The sequence below is a fragment of the Bos grunniens genome, chromosome 12 (genome assembly GCF_055505025.1).
Source record: "Bos grunniens cultivar Pamir isolate PY7600 chromosome 12, Bosgru_T2T1.0, whole genome shotgun sequence".
Lineage (NCBI taxonomy): Eukaryota > Metazoa > Chordata > Mammalia > Artiodactyla > Bovidae > Bos > Bos grunniens.
In genome coordinates this window covers 83,528,655-83,555,824 of record NC_141176.1, presented here as the reverse complement: position 1 = coordinate 83,555,824, position 27,170 = coordinate 83,528,655, and the positions used below count along the sequence as shown (strand labels likewise).

At 44.9% G+C, this 27,170-nt stretch overlaps 1 protein-coding gene across 16 annotated transcripts in view; it reads left to right on the top strand.

Moving 5' to 3' along the window:
* GGACT (gamma-glutamylamine cyclotransferase) overlaps window positions 1-27,170 on the top strand; it is a 49,431-nt gene that overhangs the window by 8,332 nt on the left and 13,929 nt on the right. For 2 of the 16 annotated variants that reach the window (XM_086330509.1, XM_086330501.1), the window contains exon 3: window positions 2,701-2,824. The exons of 6 other annotated variants lie outside the window; for them this stretch is intronic. Coding sequence is in view for 1 of the 10 variants with exons in the window: in XM_086330492.1 (XP_086186618.1) it covers window positions 13,151-13,328 (178 nt within the window). In the remaining 9 variants the exon portion in view is untranslated. Of the gene's footprint in view, window positions 1-1,547; window positions 1,702-2,700; window positions 2,825-11,553; window positions 11,756-11,880; window positions 13,329-13,574; window positions 14,381-17,570; window positions 17,774-27,170 lie in introns of those variants that run through there. 8 more of the 16 variants (XM_086330508.1, XM_086330507.1, XM_086330500.1 and 5 more) reach the window with 8 other exon arrangements.

Below are 27,170 nucleotides of genomic sequence, written 5' to 3'. Positions count from 1 at the left end.
AAGAACAGCTAGATGGCATTCTTGGGAGTATTTATGAAAAATAAGTCCCTGGTTTTTTTCCTCTCGTCATTTCTTTAATAAACATCTCCAGTTCAGTTCAGTCACTCAGTCGTGTCCAACTCTTTGCAACCCATGGACTGCAGCACGCCAGGCCTCCCTGTCCATCACCAACTCCTGGAGTTTGCTCAAACTCATGTCCATCAAGTCAGTGATGCCATCCAACCATCTCATCCTCTGTCACCCCCTTCTCCTCCTGCCTTCAATCTTCCCAGCATCAGGGTATAAATATCTCCAGCCCTCCTCAAATAAGAGCACAGTAAACCCTCGTGAACCCATGGTGGCAGAATCCATACACTGTCCTAGCTTTACCATACCTGCTTCAATTGCCCTCCTTTCTTTGCTTTTTGAGTTTTTGTTCATTGGCTTGCTTCTGGAGAATTTTGAAGCAAATGTCAGAACCTATGTCATTTCACCCCTAGATGTTTTTTTTCTTAATATATATATTTTATTAGAGTGTAGTTGACTTACAATGTTTCAGGTGTACAGCAAGGTGATTCAATTATACATATACCCGTATATTATTTTTGAAATTATTTTCCATTGTAGGTTATTATAAGATATTGATTATAGTTCCCTGTGCTATACAGTAAACTTTTGTTGCTTGTTGCATGCCAACTTTTTAAATTAGAAATCTAATATTCTATTCATACTAAGTCAAACGAGTGGAATCAAAATGTCATACGTTTTTTAGTTAGGCCAAAATTCGTAAGTTTTCTAAAGTATATATAACACATATTTACATATGTATACAAAGCTTTTATACTATACTTGATAAAGGCTTGAGAAGGAACATCAAAAAAAAGAGATGGAGAAATTGGAAAACATAAACTAAGTGAAGTGGGAGCCCTGAATATGAAATAGAAATAAATGAAACAAACTAGATAGGAATAAAAGATCATCATGTAGTTCTGGTTCTTAAACACGGTTCTCATTAGAAATATGTCTGGAACTTTGGAGGAAAAAAAGTTCCTTTTTTTGGAGGGAAAAAAGTTTTGAAAAAAAAAATAGCTGGGCATTTGTATTTTCAAAAAATTCCAAGATAATTGATATGCATCTAGATTTTAAAAAGTGATATAGTTTTTTCTATTAAATAGTAGTTTTTGTGATATAGAATTCTATTATTTTTCTGTTGAGCAATCCTGATTCAGTGTTATTTAGTGAGTAATAGTTACATAATCATAATCACAATAGTAAAAGATGTTGTTTATCAGTTTTCACAATAGCCAAACAAAAAATAAAAGATAATTACAACTGCAAGCTATGATGGGGATGTGATTAACCTAACAGTATAAAATAATTACATACAATTTGGGGGGTCACGCAGAGTGATGTGAGAAGTGGAAGTGCATATATGTTCATGTTTTCGTCCACCCAGCCAGTCTCTGCCTTTTGGTTGGTGCATTTAATCCATTTACATTTAAGGTAATTATCAATATCTATGATCCTGTTTACCATTTTCTTAATTGTTTGGGATTTATGTTCTGTAGGTCTTCTCTTGTGTTTCCAGCCTGGAGAAGTTCCCTTAGGATTTGTTGTAAAGCTGGTTTGGTGGTGCTGAATTCTCTGAACTTTTGCTTATTTGGAAAGCTTTTGATACCTCCATCAAATCTGAATGAGAGGCTCGCTAGAGTACTCTTGGTGGTAGGTTCTCTTGGTTGTAGGTTCTTCCCTTTCACCACTTTAATATATCATGCAATTCTCTTCTGACTTGTAGAGTCTTAAAGGGTGTTTCCTTGTATGTTATTTGTGGTTTTTCCCTTGTTGCTTTTAATATTTTGTATTGTCTTTCATTTTTGTCAGTGTGATTACTGTGTTCTCATGATGTTCCTCCTTGGGTTTATCCTGCCTGGGATTCTCTGTGCTTCCTGGACTTGGTCGTCTATTTCTTTTCCCATGTTAGGGAAGTTTTCAGCTATTATCCTCCAGATATTTTCTCAGGTTCTTCCCCTCTCTCTGTTCTCCTTCTGGGACCCCTGTAATGCGAATGTTCTTGCGTCTAATGTTGTCCTAGAGGTCTCGTCTATGGGGTCGCACAGAGTCGGAAACGACTGAAGCGACTTAGAAGCAGCAGCAGCAGAGGTCTCTTAGGCTGTCTTCATTTTTTTTTCCCATTCTTTTTTCTATGTTCTGTTTTGCAGCAAGTGATTTCCCACATTCTGTCCTCCAGGTTATTTATCCATTCTTCTGCATCAGTTATTCCGCTATTGATTCCTTCTCATGTATTATTCATCTTTGTTTGTTTGTTCTTTTATTTAGTTCTTTGGTAAACATTTCTTGCATCTTCCCCATTGTTTTCTCGAAATGTAGTTTTTGTTTTAGCCACTGTGGGATTGTGGTTCTTCTGTCTGCCATCTGAAGGAGCAGGCTAGGAGGCTTGTGTAAGCTTCCTGGTGGGAGGGACTGGTGGTGGGGAAAACTGAGTCTTGCTCTGGTGAGCAGGGCCTTGCTCAGTAAAACTTTAATCCAGTTATCTGCTTATGGGTGGGGTTGCGCTCCCTCTGTGGTAGTCCTTTGGCCTGAGACAACCCAGCCCTGGGGTCTGTGGGCTCTCTCACCCACCCGGGGGGTATGGATTTGATTTTTTCATGATTGTGCCCTTCCTACCATCTCATATGGCTTCTGCTTTGTCTTTGGACACAGGTATCTTTTTTGGTGGGTTCCAGCGTCCTCCTGGCAATGATTTGCTTTCACAGGACGAGATAAGCTCGTGTCCTTCTACTCTGCCATCTTGAACCAGAAGTATCCCTCACCCCTAAATATTTTGGTATTGAATTTTATTCAAAAATTTACTTTCTAAATAACTATAATCCTACCTAACAATTTGGAGAAGGCAATGGCAAACCACTCCAGTACTCTTGCCTCAAAAATCCCATGGACGGAGGAGCCTGGTGGGCTGCAGTCCATGGGGTTGCACAGAGTCGGACACGACTGAAGTGACTTAGCAGCAGCAGCAGCTACCTAACAATTAACAAAAAGTCTTTAATATTGTGTAATGCTGTATTCAAATATCCCCAGTTGTCTAAAATAATCTGTTCAGCTGTTTTATTCAAATCAAGATCAAAGCAAAGCTCTTTTATTGTATTTGGTTTATATTAATATATTTCTTAGTCTGTTTTAATTATAATAATGAATGTGTGCCATCTGAGCTTAATTCAGAATGCTCTTACTCTTATATCTACCTTTTGTTTTTATCTCATTGTTTTACATCATTGCATGCTCTCATGCTTTCAGTCATTATTATTATTTTGAATTTATATAAAGTAAAATTGACCTTTTTTGTTGTATAATACTTTGAGTTTTAAAATTGATTCCTGTAACCTGATAGAGCACTCCCATCACCAGAAATATCCAGAAAACAAAAGAAGCCCTCCCTCATGCTGTGCCCTTGAAGTGAAACCCTCACCCTACCCCTAATTTCTGATCACCCTTGATTTGGTCTCCATCTTTATACTTTCGCCTTTCCCGGAACATCACATAAGCAAAGTTATACACTATGTAACCTTTGAGACTGGCTTCTTACATTTAGAGGATATCTGTGAGATTCGCCCACATGTGGATCCTTTCTTCATCTTATGGACATAGCACAAGTTTATCCGTCCACCTTGAGCATCTGTTGAACATTTGGATTCTTCATAACTTTTGGTGGTTATGAATAGAGCTGCTACAAACATTTGTACACGGGGTTTTGTGTGATCAGCAGTTTTGCCCTTTCTGTGGTGGGTCCCTAGGACCAGATGGCTGGGTCAGGGGGTAGGCGTATGTTGAACTTCGTGAGAAACTGCCAAGTTGTCTCCCAAAGTGGCTGCTGCTGTTCAGTCACTAAGTGTTGTCTGAAGCTTTGCAACCCCATGGACTGTAGCCCACCAGGCTCCTCTGTCCAGAGGATTTCTCAGGCAAGAATACTGGAGTGGGTTGCTATTTCCTTCTCCAGGAGATCTTCCCTACCCAGGGATCGAACTCTCATTCCCTGCTTTGGCAGAAAGATTCTTTACTGCTGAGTCACCAGGGAAGCTCCACCATTTTATATCTCTATCAGGAATGTATGAGAGTTCCAGTTGTTCTGTGTCCTTGACAGGACTTGATATTGTCAGGTTTTAAAAATTTGAGCCACCTTAATTGGTGTGTTATTTTTTCTTTTAATTATCTGATTTCAGTTTTTTGAGTATCATAGAAATATTTTAAATAATTATTGAATAAATTACTGAACTAAATTTATTTTATATACCCGTTATAAATATTTCTGGTATTCTGGTGATATTCTCCATTTTAATATGTTAAATATTCTGTATCGGAAAATAACTAGATTAAACCCAGATTATTCTACAGATACACGTCTTCGTTGACTCTCACCCACTGACACATCGTATTTGGCAGAGGTTTGCGGAGTAGTGTCTGGACCGTGATGCGTTTTGCAGTGATCACTCATTGTATGTGTCTGGTGCTTGTCTTGCTCCCAAAGACATGTGCTTTTATCATGAGCACTGTGATTTCTCTTGCCATCAGTTTTATGCTAGATTAGATTGATTGGTGAATAGTTAATTCCATGAGAGCAAATGGATGTAGGCAGAGAGTGATTTCTTTGAGTGCCTTTTAGCTAGGTGAACCCTGTTGTCCTTTAAAAATGGACTGCTCCTGTGTGTCTGAGGCAGCAGTAAATGCTTGTGTTTGAATCCCTTTTTCCTTCTGAAAGCATGCTGAGCTCAGGAAGAAAACCATTTGAGATCTGTGGAATAAAGCTCATATATCTCCCACTGGATGATTTAGGACCATGGCCACTGGTCACTGTTGCTTGCAAGTGTGGAGTTGACTCCTGGACTAATTACCAGAATATCCCTGGTGTTGTTGTCCCTCACTGCTCACATTAGGTGAAACCGTGAAGTCTTGGGGTGGACAAGGTCATCGCTAAGATAGAGCCTATCTTTAAATTCAGGTCTCACCCGTTAGCTGCTGTGGTTTGAGCTTCTGGTGGGTAGTCAGTTCAGTTCAGTTCAGTCGCTCAGTCGTGTCCGACTCTTTGCGATCCCATGAACTGCAGCACGCCAGGCCTCCCTGTCCAACACCAACTCCCGGAGTTCACTCAAACTCACATCCATCAAGTCAGTGATGCCATCCAGCCATCTCATCCTCTGTCCTCCCCTTTTCCTCCTGCCCCCAATCCCTCCCAGCATCAGGGTCTTTTCCAATGAGTCAACTCTTCGCATGAGGTGGCCAAAGTACTGGAGTTTCAGCTTTAGCATCATTCCTTCCAAAGAAATCCCAGGGCTGATCTCCTTTAGAATGGACTGGTTGGATCTCCTTGCAGTCCAAAGGACTCTCAAGAGCCTTCTCCAACACCACAGTTCAAAAGCATCAATTCTTCGGCACTCAGCTTTCTTCACAGTCCAACTCTCACATCCATACGTGACCACTGGAAAAACCATAGCCTTGACTAGACGGACCTTTGTTGGCAAAGTAATGTCTCTGCCTTTGAATATGCTATCTAGGCTGGTCATAACTTTCCCTCCAAGGAGTAAGCGTCTTTTAATTTCATGGCTGCAGTCACCATCTGCAGTGATTTTGGAGCCTGTCATTTAAAAAGAGTGGACCTTACTATCATGTAATTGGAAGAGTAGTGTCCATGTAGGTCTTACTTTGTGACCAGACTGTCTCTGCTTTTGCTTCTTGAAAGTTGCTGGAGGGTCAGACCTGTTGACAGACCTTCCTTTGTGACATAGCGCATCAGAAAGAAAAATGCGTCTGACCAAGGAAGGGAGATTGAGGACAGATGGCCGGAAGGGCATCACGTTGCTGTGGTCTGAAGCCTCGGAGGCCAAGTACCAGGAAAATTCATTTCAAAATGAAAATAAATGGATTTCTGTGGTTAAGTCATTTTTTGGTTTAAAACTAACATACTGATTGACCTTCATTACATCAGTTAGATTGGAGTACATCAAAAATACTGAAGGATTAGTAAGGATGTTACCTCCATTGGACCCAAGTCTTTGTTTTAAGAGTTATTATGGATATTCTTTAAACTTTATGCTTGTTGGTATTAATAAAGTCTTAGATATATGTATGTTTTGGAGGGGGTTGGATTTTATTGGGGCTCTAAGTCCAAGGTTTAGAACACCGGACTAATGCACCTGCTGCCCCCTGGTGGCGGTGTATTAAACAGTGCGGTTCAGAGGAGTTCTGGAGGGCACAAGTCCATTGGTCATAGAAGAGGATTGTAGAGGGAGCCAGGAAATGGTTTCTCTTTCCAGCTTTTCTCATAATTACTACCTGTAATTATGACCTCAGGCAAATAATGTAGTTTGATTTAAGTCTAAATTTCACTTTCTTCCACTTTAAAATGTGATTTCTTCCTGTTTTAACATCTTAAAATTCTCCAATGGTAACAACAAATATTAGTGAAATGTATCAGGTTCCACTTCTTCCCTTATTAGCTGAATCCTAAAAAATCCCAGATATTTATTCAGGAAAGCAGACTCCAGAGCAACTGTTGAAGCTTAACACAGATTTGATTCATGGCCAGGAGCTGCATAGACCTGTTTGTAGCATAGTCCATAATAAATCAACGTGGGGACTGTGTGTTACTATGAAAGCATAATTGATACAAGTTGCATCATTTAAAAGTTAATTTTCTTATATTTAATTCTGGTTTTTAAAAACCATAAGATTTACCATCCTAACCATTGTTAAGCGTGCAGTTCAGTGTGTTTATAATGTTGCACACAGATCTCCAGAACTCTTTCATCCTGCAGAACTGAAACTCTTCCCAGTCAACAAGTCCCTGTTTCTTTCTCTCTGCAGCCCTTGGCAACTATCATTCTACTTCCTGTCTCTCTGAATTTGATGACTCTGGGTCCCTCCTATAAGGAATCGTAACAGTCTTTGTCTTTTCGTGATTGACTTATTTCACTTAGCACATTGTCCTCAGGTTCACCCATGTTGTAGTGTGCCTGGAGTTCTTTCCTCTTCAGGGCTGATGATCATGTATAGAGACCACATTTTGTTTGTTCGTCCATTGATGGACACTTGGGGAGCTTCCACCTCTTACCTATTATAATATTATTTCATAATTATATAATACATATATTACTGATGCAGAGAGGCCTTATTTATTCAGTTTTTTTTCTGTGTGTAAAAGGTTAAACTTCACCATAAAGGACACCATTCAACCAGGCTAGATGACTAGGATATGACTTTTTTTATGGATGAGTTAAAAAGGAGCTAACATCTATTGGACACAAGCTCTGTGCCAAGTACTTACATATCTGTGATACATTCTGTTGCTTAGTCCTTATGATAATTCTTTGATTTATCCTCTCTCAGAAGGGGACTGATACTTACTAAAATCACCGTGTGCCAGAATTTTGATGTACTGAATACATTGTCTCGTATAATCCCCATACATCGGTCTTGGAGGTGGGCATTATTAGCCCCATTTTTACGTGATGTAACTGTGGTTCAGAGGGATGAACCACCTTGAGCAAAGTCACACGGCTGAAAGCATCAGGATTTCATCTGATGAGGAAGTGAAACACGTCCAGTGCAAAAGCATGTGTCCTTCAGTCTGCGCCCTGCTCCCCTGCTGACAGGAATAACAGCTGCTCCTGCGGTCCTGGGGCTGTGCTCTGTCATTTTCTCTGAGGGTTCCTGTGCACCTAGCATGACTCTCCTTGGGATTTAAAAACCTAGAGCTGGGGCCAGTTTGAACCCCCAGGGCAGTGTGAGGCAGAGAGAGATGGGGCTGGACAGTGGCTGACCACTGTGAACCCTCTGAGTGTGTTACCCTGGCCTTAGTGGCTGCAAACAACACATACCTGCCCACAGTTTGGGGGGTGAGGGTGAGACTCGGAGGGCCACTCTGCCGGGTGGCTGTAGCTTGGGCTGGCAGGACTGTGGTTGCTCCAGGCTGACTTGGGGGGATCTGAGCTCACCCACGTGACAGCCCGCAGGCCTTGGGTCCTCTCTGTCTCTCTTGAGAGACCTCAGTTCCTCTCCGCATGGGTGTCTCCTGACTTAGGCTTGTCACTAGCTTTCCAGAGAGCAAGGGGCTCAGATGGAGCCAGGGTCTTGTTATAACCCAGCCTCGGAGGTGACAGCCCATCAGTTCCTCTGTGTTCTGTTTGAAGAGAATCCCTGGACCCAACCTTCACCCGAGGGGCAGGATCATGGGGGTCATCTGAGAGGCTGCCCACCAGAGCCCCAGGCTGGGACTCGAGAGCGCAGCCTGGAGGCAGTGAGACCACTTGGGGGTGTTCATCCAAGATGTGACCGAGTGCGGGAGGAAGGGGGAGGTGTTGTTAACAAGCAGTCAGGGGAAGGAGAAGGAGGTGGGAAGGACCAGGTGGTTTGAGTGCTACCTAAGTGACTCGCATGCAGCCGCCAAGCAGCATCGTCTTCAGAATCTTCCGATGAGATGCGGACCGTGTACAAAACTACCCGTGCTTTCTTACTGCTGACCAGTCAGCAGATCTGTTCCTGGATTTCAGTCATGAGAAACCAGCTTTTGCAGAGAGGGCTTTGCGGGACCCCTTTGTACCAGGAAACACATGAGGGCTACTAGTCAGTTACCTTGTTTTAACACAGGTTTTCTAGTCGCGAAGTACCGGGGCTGTAACTTTTCAGTCTCATCCTACAAGTGCCACTGAGCCTGGACTTTCCGTAGTGAGACGCATTATTCGGTGGCCAGGCAGCTGAACCAGGCTCCACAGTTCTCACACGTCCTCTCACAGGCCCGCACTGCATCCTTTACTCATGATGTTGGAAGGATTGTGTTTCTCCTTCTTGAAATCTACCCCCTTTGAAGTCTGACCTGAACATAAATTATGTGAAAGAATGATGTATTCACAGATCTTGGATATTTAGTTTCTGGTCACGTTATCAGCAAGCCAGTCTAAAGATTAACTGAATTTGGGGAGGAGACGGGGGACATACAGGGCCAGAAGATTGAGGGTGTTGGTGACAGGCCATCACTCATGAACTGTTACATCCAGAGAAAGAGTATTTCAGGTTTATGTCGCTCCAGCCTTTTCCTTGCATCACTATGTTCAAAATTAAAAAGCAAATGTGAAAAACTGTCCTTTAAACCTGTGTGATTCCTGAGACTGCGGCTCCCTGGGTGCTGGCCGAAGCTGTGAGCTGGGCAGCTGGGCTTCCCGCCCGCGAGGGCCTGGCCGCGGCCGCCGTGGGCACACCCAGCTGGGCTTCCCCGCCCGCGAGGGCCTGGCCGTGGCCGCTGGGGGCACACCCAGCTGAGCTTCCCCGCCCGCGAGGGCCTGGCCGTGGCCGCCAGGGGCACACCTGGCACAGACCACGCATGGCCCTGCACTGTGTTATGCTGGTCACACCAGGTGTCGAGAGTAGAAACTGTAAGCTCTCCCACAGCGTTAAAGTGGTTGGTCTTGTTGCTTCATACTTATACATAGGCCGGCCTGGAATCATAAGAGAATAAACATAAACTGTTTACTTAGGAAAGTGTATATTCAGAGCTTCCCTGGTGGCTCAGTGGTAAAGAATCTGCCTGCCAACACAGGGAACATGGGTTCGATCCCTGGTCCAGGAAGCTCCCACATGGCGCAGTGCAGCTAAGCCCAAGAGCCGCAACTACTGAGCCGGTGCACTAGAGCCCAGGAGCTGCAGCTCCGAGCCCACGCCCACAGTTGCAAAGCCCGATGCCCAAGAGCCTGTGCTCCACAACCAGAGAGAAGCCCACGCAGCAACAGAGACCACAGCCAAAAATAAAGATTAAAAAGAAAATGTACACGCAGAAGTATTGTTTAGGGAATGGTCTCATAGCTACACAAAATACTAGGGAAATCCAGAGGACTAATAAGCACTAGATTTGAAAAGGGCCGCCTTATAGTCAGCCTGAGATATGTTTGATTCAGTGTTATCTTTGTTTTTATGTATCTGTTTTCCTTTTTGTATGACTTGGACTTACAGCATTTTTCTAAGAAAAGATGTATATTTGTACATATGTTGGTGTTTGGAAAATTTGCTTTTCTTGTTAATTAAACTTTGCATATAGATGAAGTCTAAGAGAACACCTTTGCTAGAAAGTCTTGGGAAAATCAGCTTTTCTTCGCGGTTTTTACAGTATACAGAACATGATGAATCCTCTTTAATCCATAAGTTAGGGATTGTTCAACAAATCAATATAGACTGAAAGACCTTATTCACAAAAGGCAGGGTGTGGAAGCAATCTAAGTGTCTACCAGCAGGTGACTGGGTGAAGAAAATGTGTGTATCTGTATATGCATGTGTACAGCATTTCATTATATACGTGGGATTATACACACATGTATGTAAATTTACTCAGCCATAAAGAGGGCGGGCCTGCCGTTCACAGCAGCATGGATGAACCTGGAGGATGTTATGCTAATATTTCAACCAAATATTTACTGGGAAGCTGCTTTGTTGTCGTTTATTTCTTTGTGGTCAAAATAGAGACAGTTGGCTAAAGGAGCATTCCTAGGACTAGACGAATGAGCCTGTTCACGTTCTCCACACAGGTTTTGTTCCAGGGGAACAAGTCCAGTGGGTCCCTGCCCTTCAGAGGGTTGGCAGGAGGGAATAACTGGAAGGTGGGGTGGAACGCTCAGATACGAAGGACTGAGGAGGCTTTGGGATGGAGCAGGACCAAGCTGGGGAGTGCAGGGTGGGTCGGATTTGGGGGGAAGGTGTCAGTGTGGGGTCCCGGGTAATTGTCAGAGGTTCTCACTGAAGGGCTCTGGGCAGGCTGGGGGCAGGGGCTAAGTTGGTGGGGCTCAGGCCACAGTCATGGGAGGGAGGGAGCGTGGCTGGGCTGCCCGACAGCTGGACAGGACACGGGCGTCACGCTCAGCCTCAGGAGCTCAGTGTGGCTCGGGGGTGAGGGTGGTGGGCGAGAAGATATGCAGGGAGAGGCTGGCTGGGGATGTAACTGTGGGAGGCGGGTACGGGCAGAGGCCACAGGAAAAGGGCACCATGCAGGCAGCCTGGGGAGTCTGATGCTGATGAGGGAGAGTTGGGAGAAGAGATGGTGCGGAGAGGCGAGCGGGGGCTCCAGCTCAAGCCGGGCCAGGGCGAGGGGCCAGGGTACCCCCAGGGGAGCGGTCGGGGCAGCCCCCAAGCCGGGGTGCTGGGTGGAGGCTGAGGGAGGGGGCTCTCCGCATGGAGGATGGAGGGGTGGGTGCCTGAGGCTGCTCAGGGGCAGAGACACCCGGACATGGGGCTCAGACCCTGGAGCTCATCCCTCTTGGTTCTGGAGGCCACAGGCCCGACATCCAGGTGCGGCTCCTCCCCAGGCTCGAGGGCCGGTTGGCTGCGCCATGGTTTGCTCTCCTTGGCTCTGAGCTGGCCGTGAAGCCAGGAGGTGGCTATTTGAAAAGAATCTCCTGTTTATTCAACAGAAATTTCCAGATACATGTATTAGTGTGAAATAAATCTGTGTACACTTTGATGTGTTTGCTAAACAGGAGAAACAGTAAAAATGAAGTAACCAGAAGGAAAAAAATTTCTCCCTGTGTGCTCACGTGGCCGCTCCTCAGGCCAGTGCCCGTGGGCAGCCAGGTCTTTTAAGGCCTCAGTCCTGTTGCAGTAAGGTCCCCAGTGACCCACGCTAACATAGTCACCTCTTGAAAGACCCCGTCGCTGGTGCAGTCACAGCCTGGCTTCAGCATGTGAGTTTGGAGGGACACAGTTCATTCAGCCTCTAATGGATGTAAAGGTAATCTGTCCAAGTACGACTGGATAAACTGCTTACGATTCAGGATGAGGAACCCTTTGACTTTGCCCTGTGTTTTCAGAGTGGGCTGGGGCAGGGGATAAATGCACTGAACTCTGGAGGCGGCCAGTCCACGCCTACTGTCTGTCTGGCTTTGGGCAAGTCCAGAACTTCCTACCTACACTCTCGTCTCAGTGTTCTCATAGGTAAGATGGAAATGAAGGTGCCTGCTTCAAAGGTTGCTGTGAGGATTAAATTGGTTAAGATATACGAAGCTCTTGGAGGTGTACCTGGTTCCTAGTGAGTGCTGTCTAAGCGCTGGTTGTGGTTGTCGCTTACACAACCCTCCCTTTGGAGAGGGTGGTGTTTATGCAGAACTAAAGTGTGTATATGAGGATGGAAATCGATGTGTTACTCTCCCTGAACTTTGTTGTATAGAATGTCTAGAGTCGGTGGGCAGGGGCTTCAGACGTCATGGAAAAATTAAACCGTGCTTCTGTGTACCTCTGGTCATTTGACCTCGTGGCTGAGCCTCTTAGTCAGGATGGGAGTTTGCTCCCAGCGAGGCTGAGTGCGGTCCCCCAGGGGCGGCCCTGGACACAGTCCTTTAGAACCCTGCAGCCAAGAATGGCCTAGAAGACGGCCCAGGCCACGAGCCTTGTTTCCGCTGTCTTCTCAGGGCAGGGAGATTCTGGAGGGTGATCTTTTGAGCAGAATTAATAGCATTCTTTGTTGTTTGTGTCATTCAGAGTAACTCTGCTGTCCGTGGTCTCGATGTTTGTGTCCTCCCACCAAGACTCATATGTTGAAATCCTGACCTCCAGCGTGATCGTATTTGGGTGTCGGGCCTTTGGGAGGTGATTAGGTCATGAGGTTAGAGCCCTCATGGGTGGGATTAGTGCCCTTATAAAGGGGCCCCAGAGAGCTCCCTGCCCCTTCCGCTGGGCAAGGACACAGCGCGATGCCCTCTGTGAACCAGAAGGTGGGCCTTCACTCAGCACTGAGGCTGCTGGTGCCTTGAGCTCGACTTCTTACCCTCCTGAACTGTGAGGAATGAATGTGCTTTATCAGTCAGCCTGTTCATGGTAATTTTCTCAGAGCAGACTAAGACAGACTCCTGTTTGCTGGGTCCCTGTACTTGGAAGGCTCCGTGCGGGCACTTCACCTGTGCCGTCTCAAGCGTGCCCACCCGCCTCTGGGAGGCACAACTGAGCATTGGACGGAGGAGGACACTGAGGCTCAGCGGTCCCGTCGCATGCGGCGTCAGTGCCCAGGCCGGTCTGATCCTGAAGCCAGGCACCCCACCGGCAGCCCTCCCGCCACCCGGGGCCCGGGTCGGGGTGTGGAGAGCAAGCTCGGCAGCAAAGCGGCCAAGTTCTTCTAAGTAAGAGGCTGTTGATGTGGAGATCTGTTTTCCTTTTGAAGAGAGCAAAGGAGGACCACTTGGAGATCGTTTCGAAATCACATAGTTCAGGTGTTTCTATCACCAGGGAAGAGAGGCCTCGTGTCTCAGAAGAGCCCTCAGTGGCAAGACAAGCTCTAAACTGGGTCAGAAATGGGAGTAACAAGGCAAGAGGTAGGTCTCACCTCTTAATAACCATCAGGAATAAGCAGCTCACAGGGGCAGTGTGTGACTATATTATGGAAATTTTGCTTATATGAGAAAACAAAAAGTAATAAAACAGAGTCCAAGAAAGCTTAGATATTAATAATTAATGGTGAGTTCAAGGAGGTTTAGATAAGTAACGGTGGGTTAATATCAGAACTTTAACTAGAAATACCAAACCCGAGAGGTGAAAGTGTCCCAGAAACATTAATGTTTAATGAGACAGAGGTGAGCATAGCCAAGAGCTCACCGCTGAGCAGAGTCCGAAATCAGGGAGGAAAGAGGGGCCTGCTTCCTGGGACTGGGCACTTGAGACAGGTCATGGCTGATGGAGTCTGAGGGCCTGTGCTTGCGATGAAATGCCCCCCACCCCCCGACCCCCAGCCCTGGAGGAGACGGGGGAGGGTGCAGCCTGGGCCGTGGGCCATGTTCTAGACAGCAGAGATTTCTCCACATACGCATCAGTCTTGCTCGATCACATGTCCTGCTTCTTTAGAAAATAACTCAGTTGTACTGAGGACACTGTGTCCCAGGAACACACTTACACATAAACAGAAAACTTGGACAAGAGTCTAGCAAAACAGAAGTCCATTCTGTGAAGAAATGAAATGCCTGTGACGGACCAAACCAACCAAACCAACGGGCAGGCAAGCTGAAGCGATCTGGCAGGGTCAGGGGTCGCTGGCAGGTGAAGTGGCTGTGGGTCCTTACCTGGGAGGGTCATGCGGGGAACAGTGCAGACGGGCCTCGCAGGTGCTTGCTGCCCGGGGGACTCCGTCTTCTGGGGGGCCTGGCTGACCAGGGGGTTTCATGCAGCCGGGAAGTGTGATGCCACCAGCCATCCTGTCGAGGCTGGGACTTGACCCGGGGCCGTCTGCGCTGCTTCTGGAAACGGGCTTGCGTGGAGCTCCCCTGGGCAGAAGCTAACAGAGAAAGGCTTCTCAGCCATCTTCGTTCAAATTGGAGTGGAGAGGAATGGGCAAGTCACTCGGGCAAAGAAGACAAGGCCTATAATTCACAGGGTACGAACGTTTTACAAGAAGCAAGTAAAATCATGATGGATAAAAGGGCTTTGTTCAAATGCTGATGTTTGATAGGCCTTTCAAAAAATAAATAGGCTTTATTGATTTGGGTGTGAAGAAATAGACCCATTTAATAATTAAAGTTCAGTGAATTTTTAAAAAATATTCAGTGAGTTGTGACGAATGTACGCATCCCCAGAATTGCCACCATAATCAGACGCGGGACCATTTCCTTCAACCCAGAAGGTGCCCCCGTGCTCCTCTGTCGGGCTTCTCCCCGAGCCCTGCCCTCAGCAGTCCCCGCTCCGCTTCCTGGCACTTTGGTGCGCCGTTTCCAGACGTATTTGGACTCTCACAGCACGTCACCTTTTGTGCCTGGCTGCTTTTACTCAGCACATGCATTTGAGATTTAGTTGTATTATTCTATCTGTATCCCTCAGTTTGTTTATGGATATGCAAGTTGATGGGCATTTGGGTTGTTTCTAGCTATTGCCTATTATGAATAGAGCTGCCATAAACACTCATGTGCCGATCTTTATATAGATGTATGAAATCTTTTATGGTGGGAGTATTTCCGAGAGTGAGACTGCTCAGTTATATGGTGAATATATATTTAACTATGAAGATTCTTCCCAAAGTTACTGCACCATTTTGCATTCCCAGAAGCAAGGGACAGGAGTTCCAGTTACCCTACATCTTTGCCACCACGACTTGATATTAGCAGTAATTTCAATTTTGCTCATTCTGGTGGGTGTATGATAGTATCTCATTGTGGTTTTTATTTTCATTTCCCTAATGACTAATGATGTTGAGCATCTTTTTGGGTGCTTACTTGAGATTCATATATCATTGGTATAATATCTGTTTGAATCTTTTGCCCATTTTTAATTGGCTTCTTTTGCTTTCTTCTTGAGTTCTAAGAGTTGTCTCTATAACACAAGTCATTTATCCGACACATAATTTTTGTTTTCCAGACAGTTTCTCCCACTCTGTTTGCCTTTTCATGTAATCCTGGATGCATTTTGAGGGCAGAGTCTTCTGATTTTGATAAAGTCCAGCTTATCTAAGTTATTTGTTCTTCTTGTTTCCTAATAACAGATTTTCTTCTAGAATTTTAGCTCTTGCAGTTGGATACATTTTGAGTTTAAGTATATTTATATGGTGTGAGATAAGAGCTGTAGTTCATTTTTCTTGCATATGGATAGTCCATTGTTCAGCATCATTTGTTGCAAAGACGGTCCATTCTTGAATTGCCTTGCCACTTATATCAGAAACATCTAGCCATACAAATGTGCTCTACTTCTGGACTCTATTCTGTTCCATTGATTGTTTTTACCAGTTATTTTTATTGATATATAAATCACATACCATAAAATTCACCATATTAAAAGTGTACAGTTCATTGGTTTTTAGTATATTCACAAGATTATGCAACAACCACCACTATCTAATTTTACAGCATTTTCATCACCCCCAAAAGACTGTTTCAGTGATTTTTTCCCCCAGATTCTCTGATATAATTGACATATAATGTTGTTTATATTTAAGGTACAATGTGTTCAATTACACTTAATATACTGCAGTATAACTACCATCATAGTGCCTCATACCATTCGTACTGTTGCAAATGGCAGGATTAAAATTTTAAATTCTTTCTTTTGATTTTTTCTTGACTAATTGATTGTTCAGGAGTGTATTATTTAATCTCCAAATATTTATAAATTTTTTCAGGTTTTGTCTTGTTGCTCTCTAGTTTCAAACCATTGTGGTCAGAAGAGATACTTGCTATGATTTCAGTTTCTTAGATTTGTGAAGACTTGTTTTGTGACCTAGAATAAGATCGATCCTAAAGAAAGTGCCATGGCGTTTGAGAATGTTTATTCTGCCGCCGTTGGATGGACTATTCTGTATATGTTTGTTAGGTTGACTTTGTGGCTCAAGTCCAATGTTTCCTTGTTGATTTTTTGTCTGCAGGATCTATCCACTGATGAAAGTGGGGTCTTGAAGTTCTCTGCTATTAATTGTGCTGTTGTCTTAATTCACACTTCAGGTCTGTTCCTATTTGCTTAACTTTAACAGTGCTCCCAGGTTGGAGGCGTATATATATTTACGGTTGTTATATCTTCTTGATGAATTAACCTCCCTCTTTGTCTCTTATCATTGTTGGCGTCTGTTTTGTCTGATTTTAAGTATCGCCACTGCTGGCCTCTTGGTTTCCTCTTGCTTGGAGTATCCTTTCCCATCCCTTCACTTGGAGATTATGTGTGTCCTGAAAGCTGAAGTGAATCTCCTGTAAGCAACATATAGTTGGGTCTTGCTTTTGTTAAATCCCATCCAGGCACTCCATGTCTTTCGGTTGGAAAATTCAGTTTGCATGTTAAGGTAATTATTGGTAGGTAACACTCCAGTACTCTTGCCTGGAAAATCCCATGGACAGAGGAGCCCGGTAGGCTACAGTCCATGGGGTCACTAAGAGTCGGACACAACTGAGCAACTTCACTTTCACTTTTCAGTTTCATGCATTGGAAAAGGAAATGGCAACCCGCTCCAGTGTTCTTGTCTGGAGAATCCCAGGGACGGGGTAGCCTGGTGGGCTGCCATCTATGGGGTCGCACAGAGTCGGACACGACTGACACGACTTAGCAGCAGCAGCAGCAGCAAACCCTTATTAATGCCATCTTACTGCTCTCTGACTGTTGTGTAGTTCCCTTGTTTCTTCCTGTCTTGTTGCCTTTCTCTGGTGGTGTGCTCCAATTCCGTTCTCTTTATATTTTGTGAATCTGCTGTAGGTTTTTGCTTGTGGTTGCCAGGGGACTCATATAAAACGTCTTATAGATATAAGTCTATTAGTATTCTGTCCTTTAACCTTTGTACCACAATTAAGTGGTTAACACACCATATTACAGTATTAGAGTATTCTGAATTTGGCTGTGTGTTTACTTTTACCAGTGTCCTGTATATTTTCATATGTTTTCATGATACTGATTAGAGTGTGTTCCTTAAGCATTTTTAATAAGGCAGTTTTAAGGGTGATGAATTCTCTCAGCTTTCGTTTGGATAATTCCTTGTTTTTCTTTCATTTCTGAAGGATAATTTTGCCAGATAGAGTATTCTTCATTGGCAGTTTTTTGTTTGTTTTTTTTTTAGTTCTAGCACTTTGAATATATTAGCCCATGCTCCCCTAGCTCTCTGATGAGAAATGCACTGATAGTTTAATGGGTGTTCCTTTATAGATTACAGTCGTTTCTCTTGCTGCTTTTAGGATTTTCTCTTTGTCTTTGATTTTGAACAGTTTCATCATAGTGTATCCTAGCGAAGATCATTTGGGTTTGAAATGATGGGGTGACCTATATCTTCATGAACGTGGATGTCCAGATTTTTTTCCCTGGTTGGGTAAGTTCCCTGCCATTTTCCCTTTAAATAAGTTTTTTACCCTCTTCTCCCTTTCTTGTCTTTCTGGAACTCCACTAATTCACATATCAGTTCTTTTGCTGGGTCCCCTAATTCCCCTAGGCTCTCTTCGCTCTCTTGCACGCTTTCCTCTTTATCCTTCCGTGTCTGGGTCTTTCAGAGTCCTTTCCTCTAACTCACAGACCCTTCTTCTGTGTGGTCTGTTCTGCTGGTGGTGCTCTCTGCGCACTTTGCATTTCCTTCTCTGAGTCCTTCAGCTCCAGAACCTCTTTCTGGTTCTTTTTTAATAATTTCTCTCTCTTTGCTGATTTTCTCATTTTGTTCATATATTGTTTTCGTGATTGCATTGACTTGCCTTTCTGGGTTTTCTTGTAGCTCAGGTTTCCTTAGAACAGTTATTTGTAACTCTCTATTAAGTACATTGTAGAGCTCCATGTATTAGGATTTGGATACTGGGAAATTATTGCTGTCCTTTGGTGATGTCACATGTCCTTGATTGTTCATGTTTCTTGGCGTTTCGTGTTGCTGCTTTCACATTTGAGGTAGCAGTCACCACCTCCCTTCTTTGCCTCGATAGATTCCGAAGCTCTCTCACAGCTCGTATGAACACACCAGCTCCACACCTCCCACTTGCCTTGTGGCAGGATTCTTAGGCTTGTGCGTCTTCTGATCTCCCAAGGCACCAGGCTGGCTGTTGATAGCCTCTCCTTTTCAGGAAATCGGTGCTGCAGCTCCAGTTTGTGCTTTCTCCCTGGTCTGTTTTCTGTGCGTGTCCCCTAGCCTTTCACCACATCTCGCTCTCAGGAGCATGTAAAGGGAGCCGTTCTGAGAGTCGAGGAGGTGTGGGCAAGGCAAGCAGGGTGCTGGGGGTGCCCACAGGCCAGATGGGGGCTCCTTGGGTGAGGCTTCCCTAGCAGTTTGTAGACGGGCTTCCTGATGGAGTCCACAATGCAGACACAAATTAACGACCTCCGAGAATCTAATCTGCTCTTGTTCCCATCTGTCTCTGCCTCCAGTCCTGGAGGGCCTGATTTGATACCCTGGGTGCTGCAGGAGAGAAGTGTCTCTCTGACGGTCCCGCAGCTGGGCAAGCTGGGCGCTCTCCCTTTCCCCCGAGGGAGAAGGCCTTGTTTCGCCCCGGGTACTCCAACCTGGGGTTGGTGGTGATGCTGGCATGGTCAGCCTGCCCCTCCTGGAGTCCAGGCAGGCTGTCCACACAGCACCGGTGTGTCCAGGCACGTGGTTTTCTGCTCTGTGGGGCGCTGGAACCTCCCTGGAAAGCTGGATTCACCAGGCGCTCTCGTCTGTAGGTGACCGCCCGTGTGAGTCTTCTGAGGTGCTCCCAGCTGGCGGCTGAGAGGGGTGGAGCCTCTCACGGGTCCCTGCTGGTTCCACAGCCCCCATTACCCGATGCACAGGTGGGCCGGACTCCTCCCGAGTCCCTGGGCGAATGGTGCTGGGCCCCCCGACTCCCCAGGGGCACTTTTGTTGTTGGAGGAGAACAAAATTGAGGGACGTCTGTGACACAGCACTCTCGTGATCTTGATGTGTGCCTCTAATTCTGCAGTCGTCTGCATGGCTCTGTAGTAGATACAGAAGTGCAAGCTTTGTTTGGCTTCTTCCATAGTTTTTGCTATTCTATTCTCTAATTTGAACTTCTATTTATATTTTAAAATCAGCTCATCAATTTCTTAAAAAAAAAAAACCCAGAACCTATTGTGATTTTCATTAAGATTATGTTGAATCTATAATTCAGTTTGGGGAGGATTATCATTTTTACAGTGTTGAGTTCTGATCTGTGAGAACATGGTCTATCTCTCCGCTTATATATTTAATTTCTCTCAATACTGTATAAAATTTTTATTTACAGGTCATATTTTGTTAATGTCCATATGTCGTTCATATTTTTTGGTGCTATTGTAAAGGATACTAGATTTCTAAAGTTCCTGTTTTTAGTATATTTTATATTTTAAAATACACTAGTTTTCTGCTAGTATACAAAAATACAGTTAATTTTTGTGTATTGCCCTTGTATGCTAAGACTCTGTTAAATTCACTTATTGGTTCCAGTAGCTTTTTGTCAGTTCTTTAGGATTTTTAATACAATCATGTTAGCTGTGAACAAAGATAGCTTCTTTTCCTCTAGTGTATGCCTTTTCTTCATTACTCTGCATGTGTGTTAAGTCACTTCAGTTGTGTCCGACTCTTTGCAATCCAATGAACTGAAGCCCGCCAGGCTCCTCTGCCCATGGAATCCTCCAGGCAAGAATACTGGAGTGGGTTGCCATGCCCTCCTCCAGGGGATCTTCCCAACCCAGGGATCAAGCCCATGTCTACTTCTCCTGCAGTGGCAGGTGAATTCTTTACCACTGGCACCACTCTTACTCTGGCTAGGCTCCATATCCTGTGTTGAATAGAAGTGGGAAGAGTGGAATCACTGCCTTGTTTCCAGTCTGAAAAAGTGAAAGTCGCTCAGTCATGTCCAACTGTTTGTGACCCCATGGACTATACAGTCCATGGAATACTCCAGGCCAGAATTCTGGAGTGGGTAGCCTTTCCCTTCTCCAGGGGATCTTACCAACTCAGGGATCGAGCCAAGGTCTCTCACATTGCAGGCAGATTCTTTACCACAGAGAAGTATTTGATTATTTATTAAAAGGGGTGTTAGCTGTAGGGATGCTGTTTATCAGATTGAGAAAGTTCTCTTTTATTCTTTGTTTTCTGATAATTTTTATCATGAATTGTTGAATTTTGTCAAATAATTTTTCCTGCATGTGTTGAGATCATTGTGAGGTTTTTCTGTTTAAATTCATTGATTGGTTTTCAAATATTAAGCTTAATTTACATTCCTCAGATGAAACAGTCCTTGGTAATGATGTATCATCCTTTTTACATTTTGCTGGATTTGATTTGCTAATTTTATTCAGGACCTTTTTTTTTGTTTGTTTATGTTCATAAAAGATATTGGCCAGTAGTCTTCTTTGCCATGAATGTCTTTATTTGGTTTTGTTGTCAGGGTAATATTGACCTCATAAAAGAAGTTGTGAAAGGTTCCTTTCTCTTCTATTTTCTGGAAAAGTTTATTTAATATTCACATTTTTATACTTAAATGTTTGGTAGAATTTACCAATGAAGCCATGTACCTCTCCAAGTAAAAGTTCATAGATATAGTTATTCAGCTTATTTTTTCCTTTAGTGACATTTGACTGTGTCTTTAAAGGAATTTTTCTACTTTAAGTTTAAAATTTACTGGTATAAAGTTGTTCACTATATACATTTATTACCCTTTAATGTTTGTAATATATAGATAGATAGATGTCCCACCTCTGATTTCTTATATTGATAATTCAAATTTCTTTTTTGGTTGGAGAGCACGGAAGTAGAGTGACTAGTACAATGATTCTCACATATCTATTACCCAGTCAATAATGATCCACATTTTGCCACAGTTCATTAATCCTTTTTTTTTACTTGCAGTATTTTAAAGTTCTATTTTACAACTTCTAGATAGTTCAGTATGCATCTCTTAAAAAGTAAGCATTTTTTTAATAGAACCATATGCCATTAGCTATTCCTAAAACTATCAACTGTGATTCCTTGGTGTCATCTTTTACTTATACATATGCCTATAGGGTTTTCCTGATTGTCTCAGAAATGCCATTTTATAGTTGATAGGTTCAAATCAGAATCCAAACAAGGTCTGCACCTTACCCAGGGCTGTTACGTGCCTTAGATCTCTTAATCCAGCATGAATCATTTTAATAAAATTTCCTCCCATAGAATGTTCTACATTCTGGGTTTGACTGTTTGCTTCCAGTTGGCTTCAGTTGACTTTGTTCTTCCATGAAAAGAGCTTCTTCAGTCTGAGTCACTGTGAAACGTCTTGGGGCCTCTGTCCTCCCAGGGACCCTTCCTCAGCTCTCATGCCATGGGGCCGTGTTGAGTGGGGCACCTCCCACTTTACAGGCAGGGCAACATCCGCTTCTCCGTCCAGCTCAAACCAGGCCACTTCTCTGCTGCCTGGGTCTCCCCGACGTCTGCGTGCTCAGTCGCTCAGTCATGTCCAACTCTGTGTGACTTCATGGACTATATAGCCTGCCAGGCTCCTCTGTCCATGAGATTCTCCAGGCAAGAATACTGGAGTGGGTTGCCATGCCATCCTCCAGGGGATCTTCCCGACCCAGGGATCGAATCTTGCATCTCCCGCATCGGCAGGCGGAGTCTTCACCACCGCACCACCTGGGAAACCCCTCTGACTTCTGACCTCCACTTAATCACCTATCTGTCTTGTTCATGGAGTTTTCCGTGTGTTTTAAGCCTTGTCCAGCAAATCTGTCTTCTACTCTGATAGTGTATGTTTTCTTTAAATGTTACGTTTTATGAAAGCATAACACACAGAGAAGTGTAGAGATCACAAGCTTGATGGAGTCCATAATAGGAACACACCCTAGATCAGGTGTCCTTCTGTCCTGACATCCAGCAGAGAGGTTGGTCAGGCTGTGATTTACCGCCATGTAACTATAAGCACAGGTGTTCCCTGGTGGTCCAGTGGCTAGGACTTGCTACTTTCTGGTGTGGGCCATGGGTTCAATCCCTGGTCGGGAAATTACTGCAGCCAAAAAATTAATTGAAAAACTAAATATAATCACATAGTTGTTGTTGTTTTAGTTTCTAAGACATTTCTCTTGAGACCCCATGGACTGTAGCCCACCAGGCTCCTGTCCATGGAATTCTCCAGGCGAAAATTACTGGAGTGGGTTGGCCTTCCCTTCTCCATGGCATCTTCCCAAACCAGGGGTGGAACCCGAGTCCCCTGCATCGGCACATGGAGTCTTTCCCCTGAGCCACCAGGGAAGCCCGTATTCACACTGCCTGTGCTGTTCTGGTCTGACTCTCACTCAGCACTGCTTTAAGGTTTACACGTGTTGCTACGCAGAACAGGCTTGTCCATTTTCATCACTGTAGAGTGTTCGTTCCTCAGCTTGCCTACCACTGTTCATTAGCCCATTTTACTGTTAAGGAACATTTCAGTAGTATCTGGTTGGGGCCATTCTAAATGACGCTGGTCAGAATATTCTCATCCAAGTCTTTCTGGTGAACCTGCTCCCAAATTTCTGTGTCATGTATGCCTGGAGTGGAGTTGCTGGGCTGTTGTGTCTGCAGAGGCTTAGCTTTTATAGATGCTGCCAAATGGTCTTCCACTGTGGTTGCACTAGACAATTTCTTAAAACACACAACTTACCCTGTCTCTTCCCAGGCTTACCTAATACCCTTCAGTACCCCATCACATGGAGGTGAAATCCGCCTTCCTTAGCGCCTTCTGCAGGGCTCCCAGCCCCCAGGGGTGCCTGGCCGTTCCCTCTGCTCAGACCACCCTCTCCCCTGACCACCCTCAACCTGTGCCTGCCTGTTGCCCCTTGAAGACTCTGCTCTTCAGGTAGTTCTCCTTCAGGATGCGTGGTATCCCCATCTTTTCATCTCTGGGGAGGGACTCCTGAGAGACCAGGGAAACCTCCAGTAATCTTCCCCTCCATGGGCTGCTCCCACAACAGGGCGGGGAGAGGAGAGAGACCTGATTTTCTTGTCCTTGGCTGACATTGCTTTGTTCATTTTTATAGAAGAAAGTTGTTTTGGGAGAGGAAGGAGACAAAGTTCCTATAAATCAAAAGAAAAAATTGTTAACCACCTCACTGAAATGATTGGGCTGTTCAATTAGGAAAATGGCTGGATAAGCCCAGTGGAGCTTCCCTAAGTCTTTCTCTTTATTATGATTGAAAGAACCCTGTAAACTTAATTTTAAAAGAGAAAAAGGCCCATGATGAAAAGCAGTTCTGGTATTTTTTAAACAAGTCTGAAAAAGCGGTTAACCTGAATGTGGCAGCGTTTCTTCTCTGCTGACCACAGGGCATTTTTACATTTTAACTGGATTTTGGTCTCCCAGGAGTGGCCTGCCTGTTGTTTTTTTAAGTGCTTTTGAAAAGCCAAGTGTAGAACAGATCATGCTTTTTAGTAACATTTAGGGTCCTGATATCCACCCCCAAACGCCAGAGGCCAAGATGTGTGAAGGCTGCTGTCAGCCTCCCGTGGGTGCTGGCGGTCACGTAGCTTTCCCAGTGGGCTTTGCCTTTGCTTGTTTGGCTGGGGACAGAGTGTCTAAGAGGCTTGGATTTACTTGGCTCAGTGCATCCAGCCCCTTCAAAGCCGTCACTTCAACAAAATACATATTTCTGGGAATTTTGGACTCAAGATATTCTGACTGCCATTGGTGAGCAGTGATCAGATGCGTGTTCAGACTCACAGGAATATGAATAAATGGATCCACTTTATGTGAAGTGTTTAAACGCATGTTCAGTAATATGCCCTTAATTTCCTCCCCTAATCCCTTCTTGCTTGTAATTCAGTTTTAATTGAATTTTACTTGGGCTGGAAAAGCACTGAAAGGATCGGCATGCTTTGCTCGGTCACGTCCGACTCTGCGACCCCATGGACAGTATGTAGCCCACCAGGCTCCTCTGCCATGGGATTTCTCAGGCAAGATTACTGGAGTGGGGTGCCATTTCCTTCTCCTTGAATGCTCTGGGGACACTTAACTAATCAACAAACCCATCAGGCTTAATTTTGAGTTGTATTTTCATTTTTTAAAGGCTTCTTTAAAAAAAAACAACACATCTTTAAAGCTGGAATTGTGTGTGTGCACGCATGTGTGCACTGTGTGCTGGGGGTGATTCTCCTTCGTGTGTCCTGAGGGAGGCGTGAGCTTTCCTAGGTTTGCATTCCTCTTGCCTTCCTGACCGCCTCCAGGTAGCCAACATCCTTCTAGAGAACTTAAACTGGTTTTTAGTCATATTCTTAGCAAAAAGTAATTCTGAAGGTGCTTCTGTTACTGCCACCGGAAGCAGTGAGTCCGGATTCCAGAACCCTGGAAATGGAGTCCGGTTGTTCCCGACTTGCCGTGGCCAGCAGTGCCCACCCGCGGTGGGGTCCTGGGCTGGTGCCTCCTGCACGGGGCTCAGGGCTCCTTTGTAGTGGAGGTGCTCTTCTGGGGCCGCGGGTTGGCGGTCGTCTTCCAGTCTTCTCCCGGAATTCATTCTGCCCCACAGTGTTGGCCGCTGGCTGCTTGCCTGTGGGTCCTGGGGCCCCGGATAGCTGAGCTCGTGTCTCCCACGTCTCCCGCCACCTGCCCGGCCCCCTTGGCCTGGGTGATGCAGGCCCTTCTGAGGTTGGCAGTGGCTTAGCTTTGACCTTTGACCCTCTTGTTCCTCCAAAGCTGTGAAATACTGCATTAAGTATAGGGGACCTGGGCCTAGCTGGGGCCTCAGCTGCATTTGTTACTGTTTTATTATTATTTTATTTATTCATTCACTTTAGGGGAAGCTTGACTTCTAAAATGGTTATCTAGTTGTTTAAATGGGTCTATTTCTCTTCTTTCTGGGACGTTTTGTCCACCTAGAAGGGACTGACTTTGTTCTTTTGTACTTCCTCTAACTTAAATTTAAGTTGCATTTCCAGACTCCCATTTCTCACATAAGAAAGCAGACAGTCAGAAACCACTTTAAGTTAAGCATTTAAGCCTTAAAATGTTTCTGAAAGACAAAACCTTTTAAACAGTCCACTCATGGGTAGTGGACGCCATTGCTTTCTGCCTGAATTGTGTCTAAGAAGAAAAAAAAAAAAAGATGCTTGGGGGCATACAGAGTCTGGTGGGAGTTACCTACCTTCACAGAGACCTGCTGGCCCTGCAGGCGGGGGTGGGGAGGGGGATGAAGGGTCGGGGGGCACAAATGCAGATTCCTGACTCCTTCCCCATTGATGAGGGGCTTGCTGCTGGCAGAACAAACATGTTTTGAGCAACTGCCAGCAAGCAAATTAAAAGCTGCTCCTCTAGCAGGCCTGCAGAACAATATCCTGAGCGGCAAATCATCTGCCGCATCTCCCGGCATGGCCACAGTGGGAAGTCTCTGGTCGGCCGCCAGTGGCCCGGCCCCCGGGTGGCTCACGGCAGCCAGCAAGGCCCGAGTCTCCCCCCAGGCCCCGTCCCGCAGAGGCCCCTGCGTCCCGGGTGACACCTCGGACTTCTCGCCCCTCCTTCTAGGAGCCCAGGTGACAGCCTCAGAGAAGTCTGCCTGGTTGTGTTGTATGTGGGCTTCCAGAAAACAACTGAATTTTAAGGGAGGCCATTGCAAAGCTGTTGTAGAGCTACTCGGATGCTGGTGGAAATTCAAAGGGAAGTTTTTGCTATTGATTAGGGATTGTCGACTGAGCAACTGAACTGAACTGAGGGATTGTGAAGTGTGTTGAACTCAGATGAAAACATAAACTGGTAATAATTACAGGCAGAGTGGCCGACAGATTGCCTTCTTTCCACAATCCTACTTAATTTTTTTTCACTCAGTTTTCTTTGATGTATAATTTACACACAAGCAAGCTTGCACATTAAGTGCAAAGATGGATGATTTTGCCAAATGTATATACCCATGGAGCTACTGCCCTGGTAGAGATAAGAACACCCCCCCAGACACACACACTGGTCTGAGTGTTGTCCCTGGAGGTTGGTTCCTTAGGTTCTGGATGGTGGCCTTTCGTTGCGCATGGATGCTCACCGCAGGGGAGGCTGGGGCAGGGCTCCAGAGCGCTTGCTCTCCCTGATCCGTGCCTCCGTGTCTGGCTTCTGAAGGAGGCGGTGACAGAGCCACCAGTCTAGATGTGGCTTTCACAAGTCTGCACCCTGAGCGGCATCTGAGCCTGTGGTTTTGACAGAGAATGTGAGATTCCCAACACGCTGAAGGCTGCAGGGTCTCTTTGGGAGTCTGGACCGAAAGGGAAACCTCTTGCTTTACTGCAGCAAGTATTTATTAAGTGCTTGCTGCACACCCTGAACCGAGCTAGGTGATGTGGGAAACATGAGATGAAGAGAATGTTAAACCCCTACCCTTGAGGAGTGTTGTGGTTTCGAGAAACAGTTTAGAGAGAATGGTTCCAGGCAGAACAAAGTGCAGAATGAAAACATGGGGTCCCCTGTTCAGAAGGCAGGGAAGTGCTGTTAAAGGTCTTCAGTAGGAAGCCTTTTCCTTTCTTCAGTCTCTCTTGACTTACCGTGTTTTTTCAGTTGCTATTTTACATTTTATTGTATATTATTTTACTATTATGTTAAATTCTCAGCCTTCAATTTATCCTTTACCTTTATATTGGACAACTTCAGTTTTAAGTTTAAATGCAAATATAGGAACATTTAATTCATATGTGGAATCACAGAAATGACAATATTTTGTAATTCGTGCATACATACATATTTTATTCTTGTCAGAACTAGAAACTCTGCTCTGAACTCTCTCACCTGCATTGATTTCCCTTTTCAACACGTGCACACTCTGCAGATAGT